The 18,265-nt window shown below is 40.0% G+C and overlaps 1 protein-coding gene across 1 annotated transcript; it reads right to left on the bottom strand.

Annotated features, from left to right (window-relative positions):
- Nucleotides 1-272: 272 nt before the first annotated feature.
- On the bottom strand, nucleotides 273-17,779 carry PRRG4 (proline rich and Gla domain 4). Its single transcript, XM_047776050.1, has 6 exons — nucleotides 17,332-17,779; nucleotides 16,826-16,947; nucleotides 10,732-10,895; nucleotides 9,320-9,368; nucleotides 8,318-8,450; nucleotides 273-2,151 (listed from the first exon to the last, which is right to left on the bottom strand). The coding sequence occupies exons 2-6, from the start codon at nucleotides 16,923-16,925 to the stop codon at nucleotides 1,917-1,919; spliced, it is 681 nt and encodes a 226-aa protein (XP_047632006.1). The 5' UTR covers nucleotides 16,926-16,947; nucleotides 17,332-17,779; the 3' UTR covers nucleotides 273-1,916.
- Between the last annotated feature and the right edge of the window lie 486 nt (nucleotides 17,780-18,265).

An 18,265-nucleotide genomic window follows, 5' to 3' on the forward strand; every position in this document is an offset into this window, starting at 1 on the left:
ACCAAACTTTAAAAAAGGATTAAAATAAGGGCAAAGTGCAAAGCACAAAGTTACATGGGAAAAAGTGCTTACATAAAGCCAAGGTATGGAGTTCCTATCATGGCACAGTGGTTAATGAATCTGACTAGTAACCATAAGGTGGCGGGCTTGATCCCTGGCCTTGCTCAGTGGGTTAAGAATCCAGTGTTGCCGTGAGCTGTGGTGTAGGTCGCAGAAGCAGCTTGGATCCCAAGTTGCTGTGGCTCTGGCGTAGGCCGGTGGCTACAGCTCCGATTAGACCCCTAGCCTGGGAACCTCCATGTGCCTCGGGAGCGGCCCTAGAAAAGGCAAAAAGACAAAAAAATAAAAAATAAATAAAGCCAAGGTATGACTAACAGTAAAAATTTTTATAGGCAAAGTGGGTAGCTTTAAAAAAACCACTTTTCCTAATTATGTCTAAAGATTGCCAATGATTTCTTTTGTCACAAGTAACCAAAGAGACTCTGAAAATAGAAAAGGTGAAATCTTTAGCAGTCTATAATGATTAAGATCTTTCTTTTATCTACCTTAAGATCAGGCTGTCTTGAGAGATATACTCAAACACACAGTATAATATCATTTACACTTTTTAAACATTTGATTTGGAAGGAATTATCAATGCATGTGGGTTTTAATCTCACCTCTGTAAAAATTATAAAACAAATCACAATTTTATCAATGGTCTTAAATAGAAAAAAGAAATGCCTGGCAAAACCATGAAGAACAAAATTTTCTATTCCTTAAGAGTATGCTATTTTTTGAGCTCCTGCAAAGAGGAAACAAATACACACATACATACACACCCACTCAGATAAATGTGTGCAATACATTCATTCCAGAGGTTTATAGCTTATATTCTACTACATTCTTAAAGAGAGACTGGTCATATATATGATTAGATGAAAATACAAAATATAGACATTAAAAGATACAAGGTATTGCTGGTAACTTTAGTCAGTATAATTTTGATAGTACAAAAGTAAGTTACTTTTACTATGTTCTCAAACTATTATTTATAAAGTTCAACAAATTTTCCAGATTACTAATTATATATAGTTACATACAGATAACTTAGCAGTGAAAATGAGTTATGTGTGTTACTTACTCATCAGTAACACACAACTTTTTATGCATGGAACTTGTCAGTAATACACATAACTTTATCAAGTTCCAGTCACTCCTAGATTTGAGGCCTCTAAATTTATTTGATAGTATAACCACTCTTGAAAATCCTTGCCACTAAAACCCTGTACCCTCTGAAGAACTGACTCCTTAGCAAGTGCTTCATTTTTTTTTTTAAAGAAAACTATTGGCCTTCCTCCCCATAATAAAACATGACTGATAGCAAGAGTTCATAACTAAATGCATAAAATGTGGTGAATGCTATGCAATAATTTAAAATATAAAACCAACTGATTATATTAAAGCCCCCAATTAATATTTAAACATCAGATTCTGTGAAGTGTTTCCAACCAAAAAGAAATACTGAAAAAGAGTGGGTCCAATATTGACTTGAGATAATCTAATAATTTGAAATTCTTATTTTTTACATTCAACACAAGAAATATACAACTTTCTTCTGTACAAAGGAAAGAGATGGTTCACCAGTTCTAGCTGTGACATCCATAACACAGATTTTTTTTGAACCATTAAAATGAACAAAAAATGCTCTCTGTTTAACTGCAAGGAAACCCTAGCTAGCTGATAATGATCAAGTTCAGGTCTAAGAGGCTGACAGAACTTCAGTGGTATAGTACACATCCTAATTCTTCCTTTACTCTCTACAGTTTGTCATAAAGGGCTGAAGTGACATGTTTTTTTTTTTTTTTTTTGGTCCAGGGAAAATGAACCATTTAAATAATGTAAATGTCCTCTATCACCAAGACAAGAACGTGGGCTTAGTGAGATGGGAGTGACATAGATTTTTTAAATACCCCAAACCCTTTTGCTGGTCCAGGATATGGTGGTGGTGGTGAAACGTTGTGTTTTCTGGTCAGTGCCACTGCCTGTTCATAAGAAGGTAGCCCTGTGTCCTCCACTGAAGGTGGCGATGGTGACAAGACAGCCTCCTCTGGTCTTCTGAAAATGATGGAGGGAGTGTGTCTGCCCCTTCTTATGTGGGTGGCTGAAGAACTAAACAGAGACAGCATTTAGGTCTAGGAAAGGCCGCATTTAAGGTTAAGATGGCAATATTAAAAAATCCAACCATTATAATAAAAGTTGAACTGATTCATTAATATAACAACTGTTTGGTTTTTTTTCTCTCTCTTATCCAGTCATTCATTGTCTGATTGGCTCCTCCTCCCCAGTCTTCATTCACGTTGCATTTCATTCTTATGGCTACTTCTCTAAACTCCCACCCTCACCAACTAACACTTGGACTCTCCAAGCCTTCTTTTTATGGCTGCAGTGTGGCATATGGAAGTTCCTGGGATAGGGGTCGAATTGAAGCTGCAGCTGCAGGCCTATGCCACAGCCATGGCAATACGAGATCTAAGCTACATCTGTGACCTATGCCACAGCTTGTGGCAACACTGGGTCCTTAGCCCACTGGGCAAGGCCAGTGATTGAACCCACATCCTCATGGACACTATGTTGGGTTTTTAACCTGCTGAGCCACAATGGAACTCCAATATAACAACAGTTTTATTTTACTCATAAACTCTGAAAGGGTCTTGCCTTAGTGGAAAGATCAAGAACTTTGAAGTCAGTCATGGGTAGGAAACAGGATGCTGTCATTTCATGGCTATGTGACCAACAGCAAGTTAACCTGATTTGGCTTTCCTCCTCCGTGAAATGGGGATAATAACCGCTACCTTGGCAGAGTGTTTTGTGTGGACTGAGAAAGATATCATATGTAAGGCATCTACCAGTTTCTGCATCACTGTTATGAGGACTCACAACATGTGAATTCTGTTTTTCTTGCTCTTCATTAAAACTTTCTTGGCATTCCCTGGGAAAGTGGTTAAGGATTCAGCATTGTCACTGCTGTGGCTTGGGTTTGATTCCTTGCCTGGGAACTTCAGCATGCCATGGTTGTGACCAAAAAGAAAAAAGCTTTCTCAAAGTATGATGTGAAACCAAATCCAGGCTTGGTTGAAAGGTAGCACAACTCCAAGTCAAGGAAATTGATGCCATAGAGATAATCGCAATAATGGATGCCTGTGTCTCTCCTCTGTTTCCCACTGCAGCCCTGCTGCCTGGTTGATCCCTCCTAAACAGTACTTCCATCATGTCACTCTTCTCTGCAAAAGTCTAACCTGCAGCCTACTTTCCACTGAATCAAGTTCTAATTCCTATGCCTCCTTTTCAAAGCCTCCCTCATTATGGCCTTGCTTTAATTTCTAGCTCTGTGCTCTTGCCAAGCTATGTGCTGTGAATTCTCTGTTCTGTCTCTGTGCTTTCACTGGTATTGTTCCTTTTCTCAGATTATTGTCTATTCCCCATGCCATTGATCTAAGCCCAACATTAAAAAAAAAAAATATATATATATATATATACACACACACATATATATACATATGTATGTATGTATGTATATAAATGTATACATGGCCCAGCCATTGATCTAAGCCCAACATCAAAAAAATATATATATATATACACACACACACACATATATACATATGTATGTATGTATGTATGTATATAAATGTATATATGGCCCAGGTCAAGTCTCACCATTTTCACCCACACCAGCCAATGAAAATTGAAATGCAGCACAGGTCTGCATTTTCTCCCTTCAATTTGTGAGTTACAAATTATAATTTAAATATTAGTAAATCGATTTGTTTAGACTGTGAGGTTGGCTGTCTATGAAGTATCAATGGTGTGCATATGCATAAATTAGCCTCCTGAAGTTATGGCTAATAAAGATAATTAAAATTTATAGGTAATCCCCAACCTCTAGTCAATATTTACAATATTCTTCCCAATTAGAGATGGTTTAGCAGACTCGAAATACTGTAAACTTTTGCAGACTCGTTAGCTTTCCCTGGAAAATACCCTTTCCTTTGTAGGTAATAACAAGATCTGAAATTGGAGGGAAGGAGAGAGGAAAATTGCAGAGAGAGAGAGACAAAAAGAAAAAGATCTGTGTAATCTAGGAACTGGATAATCAGCTCTTCCATAGTTGAGAGGTGACAGAGCATCAGCAGTGTATTTAGAGGGCTCCACACAATTCCTCCTCTATTGGAAATCAGGAATGTTTTCATGGAAGGCTTGTCACTTGCCACATTCTTTAGTTTGTGGCAAAAAAGTTCTACTTCTCTGCTCACAGGAAACAGGAGAGACAGATGTTTTATCTGAACAAATAAATTTTTCCGTGTTGACTTTCAAAATTTAAGTTACAGAAACATTATAAAGTCATTAAGTGTCTACACAGTGACTTCTTACATTTTATGTGATTAAAATCAGAAAGTATGCACCAAGAAAATCTCAAATAAACTGACGACATTGTATTACGCCTATTAGAAAAATAAGACAAACTATTCTAACAATGATCTTATTTTTCACTCTTTTCTTTTTCAAATATTCTCTCCGCCTTCCCCCACTTTCAGACTTGCAAAACATAGAAAGAGAAGAAATAAATCTGCTGGAAGAATTTCTTGGGACAATTGATGAAAAGTACTTTAGTAAGTATTTAAAAGTTAAACCCAGCTCAAGCGAATGTCTAGTTAACCTAGTTTGAAATGTTGTGAGAATCGAAGTGAGACAATAGACGTAAAAATGATGAACCGTAGAGCATTATAGGGTACCAATATGAAGTATAACTAATCTTACTTTTAAAATAAGAGATATCCAGATTTTTGCAAATTCATAATAGCATACACATACACATGATAATAGCACTTCTTTGCTCCCTTTGAATTCTGCTTCTAACCTCACACAGAAAAGAAGTTAGAAGGTTTCAGAGAAAAAAAAGGCATAAAATGGACATGGCGCAGCAGAAATGAATCCGAATAGGAACCATGAAGTTGGAAGTTTGATCCCTGGCCTTGCTCAGTGGGTTAAGGATCCGGCATTGCCGTGAGCTGTGGTGTAGGTCACAGATGAGGCTCGGATCCTGTGTTGCTTTGGCTGTGGCGTAGGTCAGCAGCTGTAGCTCCGATTGGACCCCTAGCCTGGGAACCTCTATATGCTGTATGTGCAACCCTAAAAAAAAAAAAAAATGGCATAAAGTAAGAAGATGTAGTGGTGCAGAGAAGCAGAAAAATGAAGAAAAACAGGAAAGAAGAGAGAATGTCAAGCATGAGGACAATGAACAATGGCTGTGCTATCACAGATCTTTAGGGAATTACTAAACATGAGGCATACATGAACTTTTTGGAAAAAAAATTGTAAAAGGGGTGGAAAAGAAGGAAAAACAAGAGGCAAGGAGAATCTTTAAAGAGAAATTTTGCCTATTTATTTCTTCATTAACCTGGGAGTTTCCAGGTATCCCACAGCTTGTAGAGAAAGCCATACTGAATACAATCTTAGCCAAAGTCCTAGGAAATGGAAAGACCTTGCTTATTTCCTGCCTATTAAGTAAGAGAGAAAAGAAACCTCTCAGCTTAAAGGATAGTGGCTTGGAGTTCCCATCATGGCTCAGTAGTAATAAACCCAACTAGTATCCATGAGGATGTGGGTTCGATCCCTGGCCTTGCTCAGTGGGTCAAGGAACTGGCATTGCTGTGAGCTGTGGTGTAGGCTGCAGACAAGGCTCGAGTTCTGCTTGATATGGCTGTAGCATAGGCTGGCAGCTGCAGCTCCACTTTGACCCAACTGGGAACTTCCATATGCTGCCAGTGTGGCCCTAAGAGCAAAAAAAAAAAAAAAAGATTGTGTCTTAGCTATTGAAAACAGTGAGGTTCCTCAGAAAACAGAAAACTAAATATAGAACTACTATATAATCTAGAAATTCCAGACATATATCCAGACAAAACTATAATTCAAAAAGATACATGCACCCCTATGTTCATTGCAACACTATTCACAATAGCCTAGACATGGAAGCAATCTAAATGTACATCAACAAATGAATGGATTAAGTAGATGTAGTACATATATACAATGGAATACTACTCAGCCATAAAAAAGAACAAAATAATGCCATTTGCAGCAGCATGGATGGAACTAGAGACTCTCATACTAAGTGAAGTAAGTCAGAAAGAGAAAGACATACCATATGCTATCACTTATATCTAGAGTCTAATAAACGGCACAAATGAACCTATCTACAAAACAGAAACAAATTCAGAGACATAGAAAACAGACTTGTGGGGGAGGTGGAAGGGAGTGGGATGGGCTGGGAGTTTGGGGTTAATAGATGCAGACTATTGCCTTTGGAATGGATAAGCAATGAGATCCTGCTGTATAGTACTGGGAACTATGTCTAGTTACTTATGATGGAGCATGATAATGTGAGAAAAAAAGAATATATATATATATATATGTATGTATGTGTGACTGGGTCACCTTGCTGTACAGTAGAAAATTGACAGAATGCTGTTAACCAGCTATAATGGAAAAAAATCAGAATCATTAAAAAAATAGGAGTTCCCGTCATGGCGCAATGGTTAAAGAATCCGACTAGGAACCATGAGGTTGCGGGTTCAGTCCCTGCCCTTGCTCAGTGGGTTAATGATCCGGCGTTGCCGTGAGCTGTGGTGTAGGTTGCAGACGCGGCTCGGATCCCACATTGCTGTGGCTCTGGCGTAGGCCGGTGGCTGCAGCTCCGATTCAACCCCTAGCCTGGGAACCTCCATATGCCGCAGGAGCGGCCCAAGAAATAGCAAAAAAAAAAAAAAAAAGATATAGTACATATATACAATGGAATACTACTCAGCCATAAAAAAGAACAAAATAATGCCATTTGCAGCAGCATGGATACAGCTAGAGTTTCTCATACTAAGTGAAGTCAGAAAGAGAAAGACAAATACCACATGGTATCACTTATATGTGGAATCTAAAATATGGCACAAGTGAACTCATCTACAAAACAGAAACAAATTCAGAGACATAGAAAACAGACTTGTGGTTGCTGAAGGGGAGAGGGGAGGGAATGGGATGGGCTGGGAGTTTGGGTTTAATAGATGCAAACTATTACATTTGGAATGGATAAGCAATGAGGTCCTACTGTATAGCATAGGGAGCTATATCTAATCTTTTGGGATAGACCATGATGGAAGGTAATATAAGAAAAGGTATGTATGTGTGTATGCCCGCGTGCGTGTGTGCGTGTGTGTGTGTGTGTGTGTGTGAATTTGCTGTACAGCAGAAATTGGCGCAACATTGCAAATCAACCTTAATAAAAAATTATAAAAAAAGATGGTGGCTTAAGAAAAATTGCACAAATTTTTCCTTACTTTCTCTTACTTTTCCAAATTTTACAGGATTTACAGAAGTCTCAATCTCCTTAGTCCCTGCCCACAGATCACGTTAATGCCTAAGGGAATTGATCAGGAATTTCAGCTTAGGGATAGAATTACACTTTATGTTGTCCCTGACCTCTGCCCCTTTGCTGGCATGTCCTCTTTCTGCACCCTATCGCAGGCTTCCTTTGAGGCTCTGTCCCTTGCCTTCTGTCCTTTGATCACACTCAGGTTACTTGACTACTCTCATGGCTTCAGCTTTTAACATCCAATGGATTTATCCTAACCCCATATCTGTTGCCCTCAACTCTAACCTTAAGAATAAAGAAAAAAATTTTTACTGTGGTAAAATCTGTATAACATAAAATTGGTCATCTAAACCATTTTCAAGTGTACAGTTCAATGGTATTATATTTACAATATTGTGCAACCATCACCACTATTTCCATAATGTTTTCATTACCTGGTCACCATCATGAGCTTCTTCATAGAACTTGAAAGGAGGAATAGAGATAATATAAGCATACGATCTGGTGCTTTTATTGAATAAGGTTAGTTTTACATTTTCTCATCTATACTTACAGATGAGATAATATAGAAGATAATAACTTTTTATTCTAGTAAAGATATTGAGATTCTATTACACAAAGAATGATGGCCTTTATGAAGCTTTAAGAAGCTTTACTAATGCACTGGAGTTCAGTTAACAGTAATGTACCAATGTCCGTTTGTTAGTTTTATAAATATACTGTGGTAATGCCAGATGCTGACAACAAGGAAAGCTGGGAAAAGGATATATGAGAACTCTGTGTTATCTTTGCAACTTTCCTGTATATCTAAAATTATTCCAAAATAAAAAGTTTATTTAAAAAAATAGGAAGCCATTTCAAAATAATAGTATAGGATGTTTAATAGTGAATTAACTATTTTTACTTGGTACTTACCCTGGATGTCCTTGTCTGTTACACTTAGTGATGCAAAGATAGTAGCCAAGTAATCCAAAAATGACCAAAAATACTCCAGCAGCAATTAATCCAGTCAGAAGGCCCATAACATCGATTTTCTCTCTGTTACCATCTTAGGAGGAAACATTAAAAAACATAAATATAAAAACTGAAAGTCACCACCTATGAGTAATAAATTTAACACTGGGTGTAAGTACACTATTATGCATCAAATAATTAACACTGATTACTTTTGAAAGTCTGTGCTAGAGACATGACCAGAAAAAATTTAGATACACTCCCCCCAAGCATTTGTTATGGCTTGATTTATTTTAAATAAGTTATATTACCAGGATAATATTCAATGAACAAACATATTCTTTGTTCAACTGTACACATTTTGGTATTAACTACAAAGAAATATATTAAGCAATTCCAGTGCTGCAGTAATGTAATACCGTCTCCCCAGAGCTGGGACTCTATGCAGGAGGAAGGAAAGAATAGCTGGCAAAACCAAACCAAAACAAAATAAATCTGACTAAAAAGCAGCTAGAGGTGATCAATGCAGATGAAGTAAAGGATCCCCTCTCTAGAAGTGACTTAATTCTATCTAACAATCTTAATTTATCTAGTAGCATAACTATTCCATTCACTTATAACACTAAGAAAGAAAAAAAAATCAAAATAGTTTACTACTTGGAAACAATAGAGTCCTACTTTAAGCCTATGCAAGTCTTGACTTAACTGAGCTGTTCAGAAAAGCATGAAGCCTATTATCTCATTTCCCTAGTACCTCACCAAACTTGATTTTCAGTGTGTAAATAGATGAATGTGGATTTCTCTGTCTTAGATAACCCAGTGTATAATTGAGAAATCGTCCTTGGATTTACAAGGTATGTATGTTGTGCAACACCAAACTCCAACAATGAAACTGAAACTGTATTATAACCAAAGAAAGGCTGGGGAAAAAAAAACATTAAAAGTGATTAATTCTTGCCTTACTTGTTATTGTGATTGGTCCTTTAATGGAGTAGTCTTGCCAAAATGTCATCTAAGAGAAACATAAAATTTCCAAGTTTATTTAATTTCTTTATTATCGTTTCATTTGGTCTCAATGACCTAGACTAGGGATGGTAAATTCTTGGCATGTGCCACAGGTTAAGATGCCAGTTCATTCAAGCTAGAGGCAGTGACTCACTCTAATTAAAGCACTACCACCCACCGACATCCAAAAGAGCTTCTTCCAGCTCTGGAACTGGTCAGAGGATTACTGCCAGTGCAAACTCTCTACAACTGCACCCTGCTAGTCTTCCTTCACCTGCCCAAAGCCCTCGCTCAGGCATCGAGAAACTATCGCATTAGAGAATCGATGAAAGTAGTAGAGGTGGAAGTTGAAGCAGGGGGTTCATCTAATGTTTGAAAAGGAGTCTGATTTTTTTCTATACGAGGTGGGCCCTCAGTTTGCTAGGAGATTTTATGAAACGGATTTATTTGATTTGGAAAGACATCCCTGAAACTAAGTGCAGTGTTTATTGAGGGAATGGAAGCCAATTTTAAGCAACTATTCAAAAATCAGAAAATGGGTTTGTGAAAAACAATACAATTTCAATAGGCACAACTACAAAGTACAGACTTTGTTCTCCCTTCTCTAATAGATGCAGCAGATAATAGCAGGGAGTGGGAGGCGGGGCACAATTCTGAAAGAGAAAAGAATTGAGTTCCAGTAACACCTGCATTTGAAGTATACCTAGAAAGGTTCTTATTGACCAAAGAATAAGATGGGATTCTTAAGGAAAGGGAAAAAGGTGCTGGTGTTATTTAACATACAAGAGTAAAGGGTTTGGGTCACTTAATATTCTTAAAGAATATGCCCAATTATAACAGGGACAGTGCTGTCTGTCTTTGCAGAATTTAATTATGTGTTAAGGAGAACTTCTAAAAGTTTATTGCCAAGAAATAAACTCCTAAATATGGGGCCTATATATTTCGTATCTTCAGACTCTAGCAGAGAACTTGGCACATAGTAGATTGTCGATAAGTATTGACATATAAATATAGTAATCAAAAATGATAAGTCACTGATAGGAAAAACTGCTCTGAGTTTTGCATGATTGACACCTGAGGCACAGAACTAACTCCAATAATATCCTGAAGTTTAATTCACTCTGCTTCATCATTGTCTCTGAATATCACAAACATTAAATACACAAAATCACAACATAATTGATCATTTGCTAATTACTATAAGCTAAGTTAGGTATAACACCAAGCTTAAATGGGTTAATTAGCATTTTAAGAAAGTAGAAAGAGCTAACAGGTATACAATCCCAATTTTATTTAAGGCATACAATTTGCCATGACTGAAAGTGCCATTTTCTTAAGTACAACTCAATTAACATCAACAACCAAATTACCGTTTTATCTTCATCCACAAAAATCTCTCTGGCTTCCTCATAATTACAAAGTTCTTCTCTGCACTCTCTCTCTAGGTCACCAGGAGTGAAGAGCTCCAAATCAAATCTATTATATAGGAGGTGTCTACGTATGAACCAGTTCGCTTCTTCTTTTGATATAAAGACTAATAAAAAAATAGAAAAATTACAAACATTGATTAAAAAAATAAGGCAGAAAATTCCTGTTTTAATTGTGAGAAAAGCATATAGTTCTATGGATGTGATTAAATCATACCAAATTTTATTTTGTGGTTTTACTTTATTTATTTATTATTATTATTTTTTTGTCTTTTTGCCATTTCTTAGGCCGCTCCAGCGGCATATGGAGGTTTCCAGGCTAGGGGTTGAATCGGAGCTGTAGCCGCCAGCCTACGCCAGAGCCACAGCAGTGTGGGATCTGAGCTGCGTCTGCGACCTACAGCACAGCTCACGGCAACGATGGATCCTTAACCCACTGAGCAAGGCCAGGGATCGAACCCGCAACCTCATGGTTCCTAGTCGGATTCGTTAACCACTGAGCCGCGACGGGAACTGCTCTTTTGTGGTTTTAAAATCTGACAAAAAGAAATATCATCATTAAAAATAATTTCTGCTAGATATGAAATACAGATATTAGTAAAACTCCAGACCATATGTGTTATGTCTAAAATTATCAGCATAAATGAAAATTGAGTATTACTTTTTTTCCCTAGATGATTATTTTTCCAATAAATGACAGGCCAGACTATTCTGTTTCTAAAGCACTGGTTTCCCATTATCTTGACTGAGAAAAATGAGTCTGGTGTAATGGACAGAGTATTGGACTAAAAGGTAGAAAATAGAGATTCTCCATTTGATTTGGCTTAGTTATCAGCTGTATGTATTGGATAAGTCACTTTATATCTCTGGGTTGCCATTTCTTCATTTGTAAAATTGGTATATGAACTAAATAATCACAAAGATATTTTTATGTTTTAAAATTATGAGTTAATGTTTATATTAAAAGTGTTATATCAAGCTTATACCAAAAATGTTTAAACTTCTAAGCTAATAAAATCATGTTTAATTATAAGATTAATTAAAAGCCCTTCAGTCCCTCCCAAAAGAGTAGCTCCCTCCACCCAGCCCCTAAACATATGTCTCCCACATTACAAGACTCCCTTTATATTTGCTGGGAAGGTAAATGGTAAACACCATGGCCAAGCACAGGTTGACACAAAACCAAAACACCCACCAAGGCAGTATTTTCAGCACCGGCAAACGTCAAACTCATTCGGGTATCATACAAACGAAGCTGAAGCGATCTTGCTCCAGATCATCACTGAGACTGGAATTCAGAAACTCTGAGAACTACAGCAAATGCTTAAAAGGATTTAAAAGCATTGGCATTTTTCACTCATAACGATTACTAAAGGCAGAATTTATTAGAGTGGGCGACTGAAAGACTATTGAGACTGCTGACTAATAACTGATTTGAGAATGACCTCAGGTTGGCCATTTATTCTTAGCCTTTGAGAACAGTCACACTGTGGCCGAGATATTTTCCCTACTAATCAATCACTTTTCTAAGCAGGTCTGAATCTTTTTTTGAATCTTTTTTTTGGGGAGGTGGGCTGCACCAGCAGCATGCAAAAGTTCTGGGCCAGGGATGAACTTGGAGGCACTGCAGTGACAATGCTGGATGTTTGACCTGATGAGGCGCCAGGGATCTGAATCTTATATAGTTGTTTTGTCCAATACAGTTGTAAGTGGCTACTGAGCTCTTAAAATGAGACTAGTCTGAACTGAGATGTGCTGTAAGTGTAAAATACCCATGGGACTTTAAAGACATGGCTTAAAAAAAAAGAATGTGAAACATCTCAATGTTTTCATTGCTTACACTTGGAAATGATTATTTGATATATTAGGTTAAATTAAATCCATTATTGAAATTAATTTCACCTACTTCCTTTTACTTTTTTAAATGTGGCAACTAGAAAATTTTATTTACATGGTTCATGTTTTATTTTTATTGGCGAGTCCTATTCTGGTTGGCTATATGGGCTATTTGAACCAACGGGGAAGCGAGAATGGGATCATTGGTTAAAGAGTTTTGTTTTGTTTTTGCTTTTTTGCTTTTTGTCTTTTTAGGGCCACACCCACAGCATAGGAAGTTCTCAGGCTAGGGGTTGAGTTGGAGCTGCAGCTACTGGCCTACACCACAGCCACAGCAATGCCAGAATCAAGCTGCGTCTGCAATCTACACCACAGCTCATGGCAACACTGGATCCATAATGCACTGAGTGGGGCCAGGGATTGAACCCGCAGCTTCATGGATATTCGTCGGGTAGGTTACCACTGAGCCACAATGGGAGCTCCTGAAAGTTGTTTTAAGAAATATTCTAGGAGTTCTCTGGTGGCCTAGCAGTTAAGGATTCAGTGTTGTCACTCCTGTGGCTTGGGTTTGATCCATGGTCTGGGAACATCTGAATGCTGCGGACGTGGCCAAAAAAAGAAATATTATGAAAGGTAGACCAGTATGATGAAATATTTCTTTTCTTTCCCTTATCTTCTTGTAGATTTTATGTTATGACTTAATGGAGATAGAATGAAAAATTTCTCAGGTCTCCATCAACTCTCACTGGAATTCTTGCAATGGCCCTCTAAGGGTTTCCAGTATGCCTGGTTCCTCCTGCTTTTGCAGTTGCTATTTCCTCTGAATAGAACTTTCTTCTTTCAGTTTGCTTTCTCACCTCCTTCAGGATTTTGTTCAATTGCCTTGAAACCCATCCCTACCGACCCACTTCAGGCACTCCCCATCCACTATTGTACTTCGTTTTTCTCCACAGCACTTATCGCCATCTGGAGTTGTATATGCTTTACTTACTTGTTACCCTCTGTTCCCCTCACGAGAAGGAAAGTTCCATTAAAGCAGGGATGGTGGTTCCCGACACATAGAGGTACTCAAAAAATCACTTACAAAATAAATGAATGAACTTGACTTTTCTATAGTGGGAAGGCACTCTTGAACCTAAATTCTACCAATTGAAGCAACTCAAAGACATAGTCTGTTTCTCAGCTTGGCATAGGTTTAAAATACCAAACCAGGAGTTCCCCTTGGGGCTCAAAAGTAACGAATCGGACTAGTATCCACGAGGATGCGGGTTCGATGCCTGGCCTTGCTCAGTGGGTTAAGGATCCGGAGTTACTGTGGCTATGGCGTTGACTGGCAGTGCCAGCTCCAGTTTGACCCCTGGCCTGGGAACTTCCACATGCCACAGGTGTGGCCATTAAAAGGTAAATAATAAAATAAAATAAAAATAAAATAAAATACCAAACCAGTGATAAAGTAACTCTGAGCCTGCCTACCTCAGCTATATTATACTTACTATGTAAAGTCTAATTTCAAAATGTAGAATTAGAAATCTGCCTTTGTATTGCTACTTCTCAGATATCCCCAGATCTTCACGTTTTGTTGGCTAGAAAAGCAGTGTCAGTCTTCTATTCAAGTAGTTATCTGAGTTATAAAACTCTGCTGCCCTCCAAATGGGACTTTAAACTTGAAAGGAAGATAAAAAGAGAGAGGCAACAACATTTTTATTATTCCTGACATGATGTTTATACCAGTGAAAGTCCTCACTGCTGAATAAAACATGCCTTGGAGTTCCCGTTGTGGCGCAGTGGTTAACGAATCCGACTAGGAACCATGAGGTTGCGGGTTTGATCCCTGGCCTTGCTCAGTGGGTTAAGGACCTGGCGTTGCCATGAGCTGTGGCATAGGTTGCAGACGCGGCTCGGATCCTATGTTGCTGTGGCTGTGGTGTAGGCCAGCGGCTATAGATCCAATTAGACCCCTAGCCTAGGAACCTCCATATGCCGCAGGTAGGGACCCTAGAAAAGTAAAAAAATAAAAAAATAAAAAATAATAAAACATGCCTTTCAGGAGTGGCTGCTACTTACCCACTTCCCAGAGTGTGAAAATTCTAATTTAATCTGTGGTTGACCTTAGACCTTCAGTGCCTTATCAAACTTTTTTCTGCCTTTCTTATGATCCTCGGAGAAATACCGTCCTTTGTTATTTGGGCTCTAAGTAGCCATGGATTTGCTTGTAATTGAAAGAGGCAAACTCCCTTGCCCGTGGAGTATCTTAAACTTCCAGTGAGAGTCCCTATTTTCATCTGGCCATTGCAGGGGGATGCACTGGCCTTTGCTCTTTTGTATTCGCCTCCTCAGATTCTCTTCTCATCTCTATTTCTCCTGCCTTAGACCATCCTTAGAGGCTGTCTGTGTATTCCACTATTTTAAACCCAGCAACTGAGATAGTCCATTCTTGTCCTCTGTCCAGTATGCCCATGTTTTCTAAATAAATTCCCTTTCAACCCTATTCTTGGGCTTTATCAGAATGTAGCTGAAGGTCCTTTATTTTCCAAGTTACTTTCCTCCATTTCTTATGTCTCATCTGCAGATACAGAGCATTGACTTCCAAGCCATGCAACTCTCCTGAGACAAGAGTTATTGCCAATTCACTCTTTCCTCTGCACTTAAACTCTGTTTCTACCTCTGTCGTAGAGTTTGTGGAGATTATGGGTTTACACCCTGCCTCTCCCACCAGATGAAGCAGTCCTCCAGGGGAGGGATTATGGTCTTTCATTTCTATATCTCCAGTACCTAGTATAGGGTCTAGTATACTAAGCTTAATAGTTATTAACTGAACAAATCAGCTTTTTATCTTTAATTAATTATTTTTTTTGGCTGTACCCTTGGCATGCAAAAATTCCCAGGCCAGGGATCAAACCCATACCACAGCAGTAACCAGAGCCACAGCAGGACAAGGCCAAATCCTTAACCCTCTGAGCTACCAGGGAACTCCTGGGCTTTAAAAATATATAAGATTCCTCACTGACATTTCTCACAGATGTCTCCAGCCATCTGCATTCAAGTATCATCTCCAAATCCCTTCCACAGTTTGTGTGTCCTTGAAAGTGTCTTTTACACTTGCAGCATGTGAATGAATGAATGCACTCACAAGCATTCTGGAGATCAGCATTTGGTCTCACTGAGTATGAATCATCAACCTTATTCATGAGTGGAATTACATATTTGGTGCAACTTGAGAGGCACCAAAAATGATCTCCTTCTCAATCTCCTCCTATGCCGGTAGCTAGCCTACCCAATTGCTTAGAAGTCTGTTGTTGGGGGTTGATTCCTTCAGGTTAAATCAGGTTAAGACATTGTCCTATTTTAATAAACACACACACACACCACACACACACACACCCTCCTAGAAGGTTTGAGACACTAAGTTGCATTAATGATTAATAAGTCATCCAGGAGTATTAGTGTAACAGATCCTTTCCAAAAGAAAATGAGAGTAGGCTCCGATGAGAATGAATAAGGGGCAGGAAAGTGTGGGGAGGTAGATCCAAAGCACTGGCACTGAATAAGGGAGCATCAGGCAGTGAGAAGAGGCAAGCCGATGCTATTTTCTCTTCTGGTTTTTTTTTTTTTCCCTAAGTTAGGCTTTCAAAATGTGGGCAGTAATCAGTCCGTTAATGACCTGGAGCCCACAAGGTGTGTAATTCTAGGTTAGCAAGCTCCAAATCTAATCTCACACCATCTGATTTTACCCCAATAACAGACATTTTAAAATAAAAAAGGAACTCAGAGATCATTCCACTCCCCACCCACCACCATTTTACAAGCTGAAAGGGTTCAAATAACTTGCCCAAGGTCTCATAACAAATCCAGATTAGATCCTGAATTCCCTGTCCATCTTTCCAGGAAGAACAAGTAATTATGCTCATTATAATGACCACATAGCCTCATCTAGCAGAAGGGCCGCTCACTGATTTTCAGAAGTTAAAACAGGCTTTCCATTCAGTCAACCACAAACCTGGTCTTAAGTATATATTTATCAAAAGTAACTCACAGAAGTGAATTTATATAAATTGCACTTAACATAACACACCACAACATTACCAAGGAAACCACAAATTGTAAGATATTTTAGTGCTTCTATGACTGATGCGGGGCATGCGCTGTAATACCTGCTCGGGTTTCCAGGGGGGTTTTTCTTGGAACCTGAAGCCACTCTTACCTTCTTCTCCCGCATGCCTAGACTCCTCTGGACTTGTGAGATGAGGAAACGCGAAGGTAATTACAGGCAGTTGGCTGAGTAGCACCAGGAGTGTAAACATAGTCCGGCAACTGTCAAATAAACTAAAACAAGCAAAATAACCAACCAATCAACCAACCACCAAAAAGAAATACGTCCAAAAAAAAAAAAAAAAAAAGCCCCCGGCTCAGCACTTTCGAGTTCCTCTGGGAACTGAGTCACCAACCTGTTGTGCTCAAAGCCACCGCAAGACTGCGTCTGGAACGCGGTTTCGGTCACCAGGGTCCGACCCGCGCCCCGAAAAGCAGCCCCGAGAGCGTCAGGGGACTCATGTCGCCCCCTGCCCTCGGGGTCCTGCCGACGGCTAAGCGGGCACCTGTCGCTGCGGGCGACCCTCTGCTTTGCAATTGAATCGGATCCGGTCCGCGGAGGTGGACCCCACCTAGTCGCCCATTCCCCTCCCCGGGACGAGTCTCCGGGCCGCTCACCTGCAGCTCCCGGAACATGTTCCAGCAGTTCCCAGGCCGGAGCCCGGTGCTTGAGTAGTTCCTGTGGCCGCCAGACCCTCTGTCTCGGCGCCCCCTAGATCCTCTCCTTTCTTTCCGTAGGGCTGGGGTGGTCCCGCGTTCGGGACAGGGTAGAGCCTGGGGTCCTCGGAGGAGGCGACCGGGCCGGCTTGGGGACTTGCGGTGTGCGTCCTGCCTTGATCCCTGGAGGCCGCGGAGTAAAGCGGCGGGAAAGGGAGGAGGCAGCTACCTAGGAGCACTTAGGAGCACCTGGCCGCGCTCCTCCTCCCGGGGGCGGGCCTACCTGCCGCGGGGGGGGCAGTTGGCAGGTTTCTCCCGGGAGCCCGCGCCTAGCTGTCGCCGCCGCCGCCGCTGCCGCTTCCGCCCTGAGCCCGGCCACCGGCAGCCAGTTCTGGCTCCGCCTAGGCGCGCGAGTGGCAGGTTTGGAACTGGTTTCTAGACCCCGCGTCCTCTGCCAACCGGTGAGAGTGTGTTGGGCTCCCAGTGCTGAGCAGAGCGCCCCCGCCCGGGCGCGTCCTGGGCTTTTCGCTTTGAGTTCCATGAGGTGGGGGGTGGGGTGGGGTATGTCTTGGGGTTACCTTAAGTCTCAAAGGGTGGTCCGCGAACGAGAACAAAATGGTTACTAGAGAAAACGCACTTTTCTAGTAATATAAAATGGGAAGTGACCTTAAATTTAATCGATTGCATTGGTTCTCAAATCTGGTCCACCAGGTCTGGGTCATCTCCAAGATCCTTACCAGGGGTCTCTCGGGTCAACCGGTACAAAGACACGATTTGCCTTTTTCACTCTCCTTCCCTAATGAATGTACTGTGGAAATTTCCAGAGGCTGTTTGACGCGTAGTGATATCACTCAGCTAACTAATAAAATGCCTGCATATGTATTGTTTTCCATGA

Source organism: Phacochoerus africanus, chromosome 4 (assembly GCF_016906955.1).
Source record: "Phacochoerus africanus isolate WHEZ1 chromosome 4, ROS_Pafr_v1, whole genome shotgun sequence".
In the NCBI taxonomy this organism is placed as follows: Eukaryota; Metazoa; Chordata; class Mammalia; order Artiodactyla; family Suidae; genus Phacochoerus; species Phacochoerus africanus.

Bases quoted from the DNA above. Each gene is read 5' to 3' on its own strand.
- PRRG4 (XM_047776050.1), bottom strand. From the start codon at position 16,925: ATGTTTACACTCCTGGTGCTACTCAGCCAACTGCCTGTAATTACCTTC. The intron at 9,369-10,731 runs GTAATTTGGTTG...TGTTTCTCTTAG, and splicing joins TTGTGGATGAAGATAAAACG to ATGACATTTTGGCAAGACTA. The intron at 8,451-9,319 runs GTAAGGCAAGAA...TTTCCTCCTAAG, and splicing joins AGGACCAATCACAATAACAA to ATGGTAACAGAGAGAAAATC.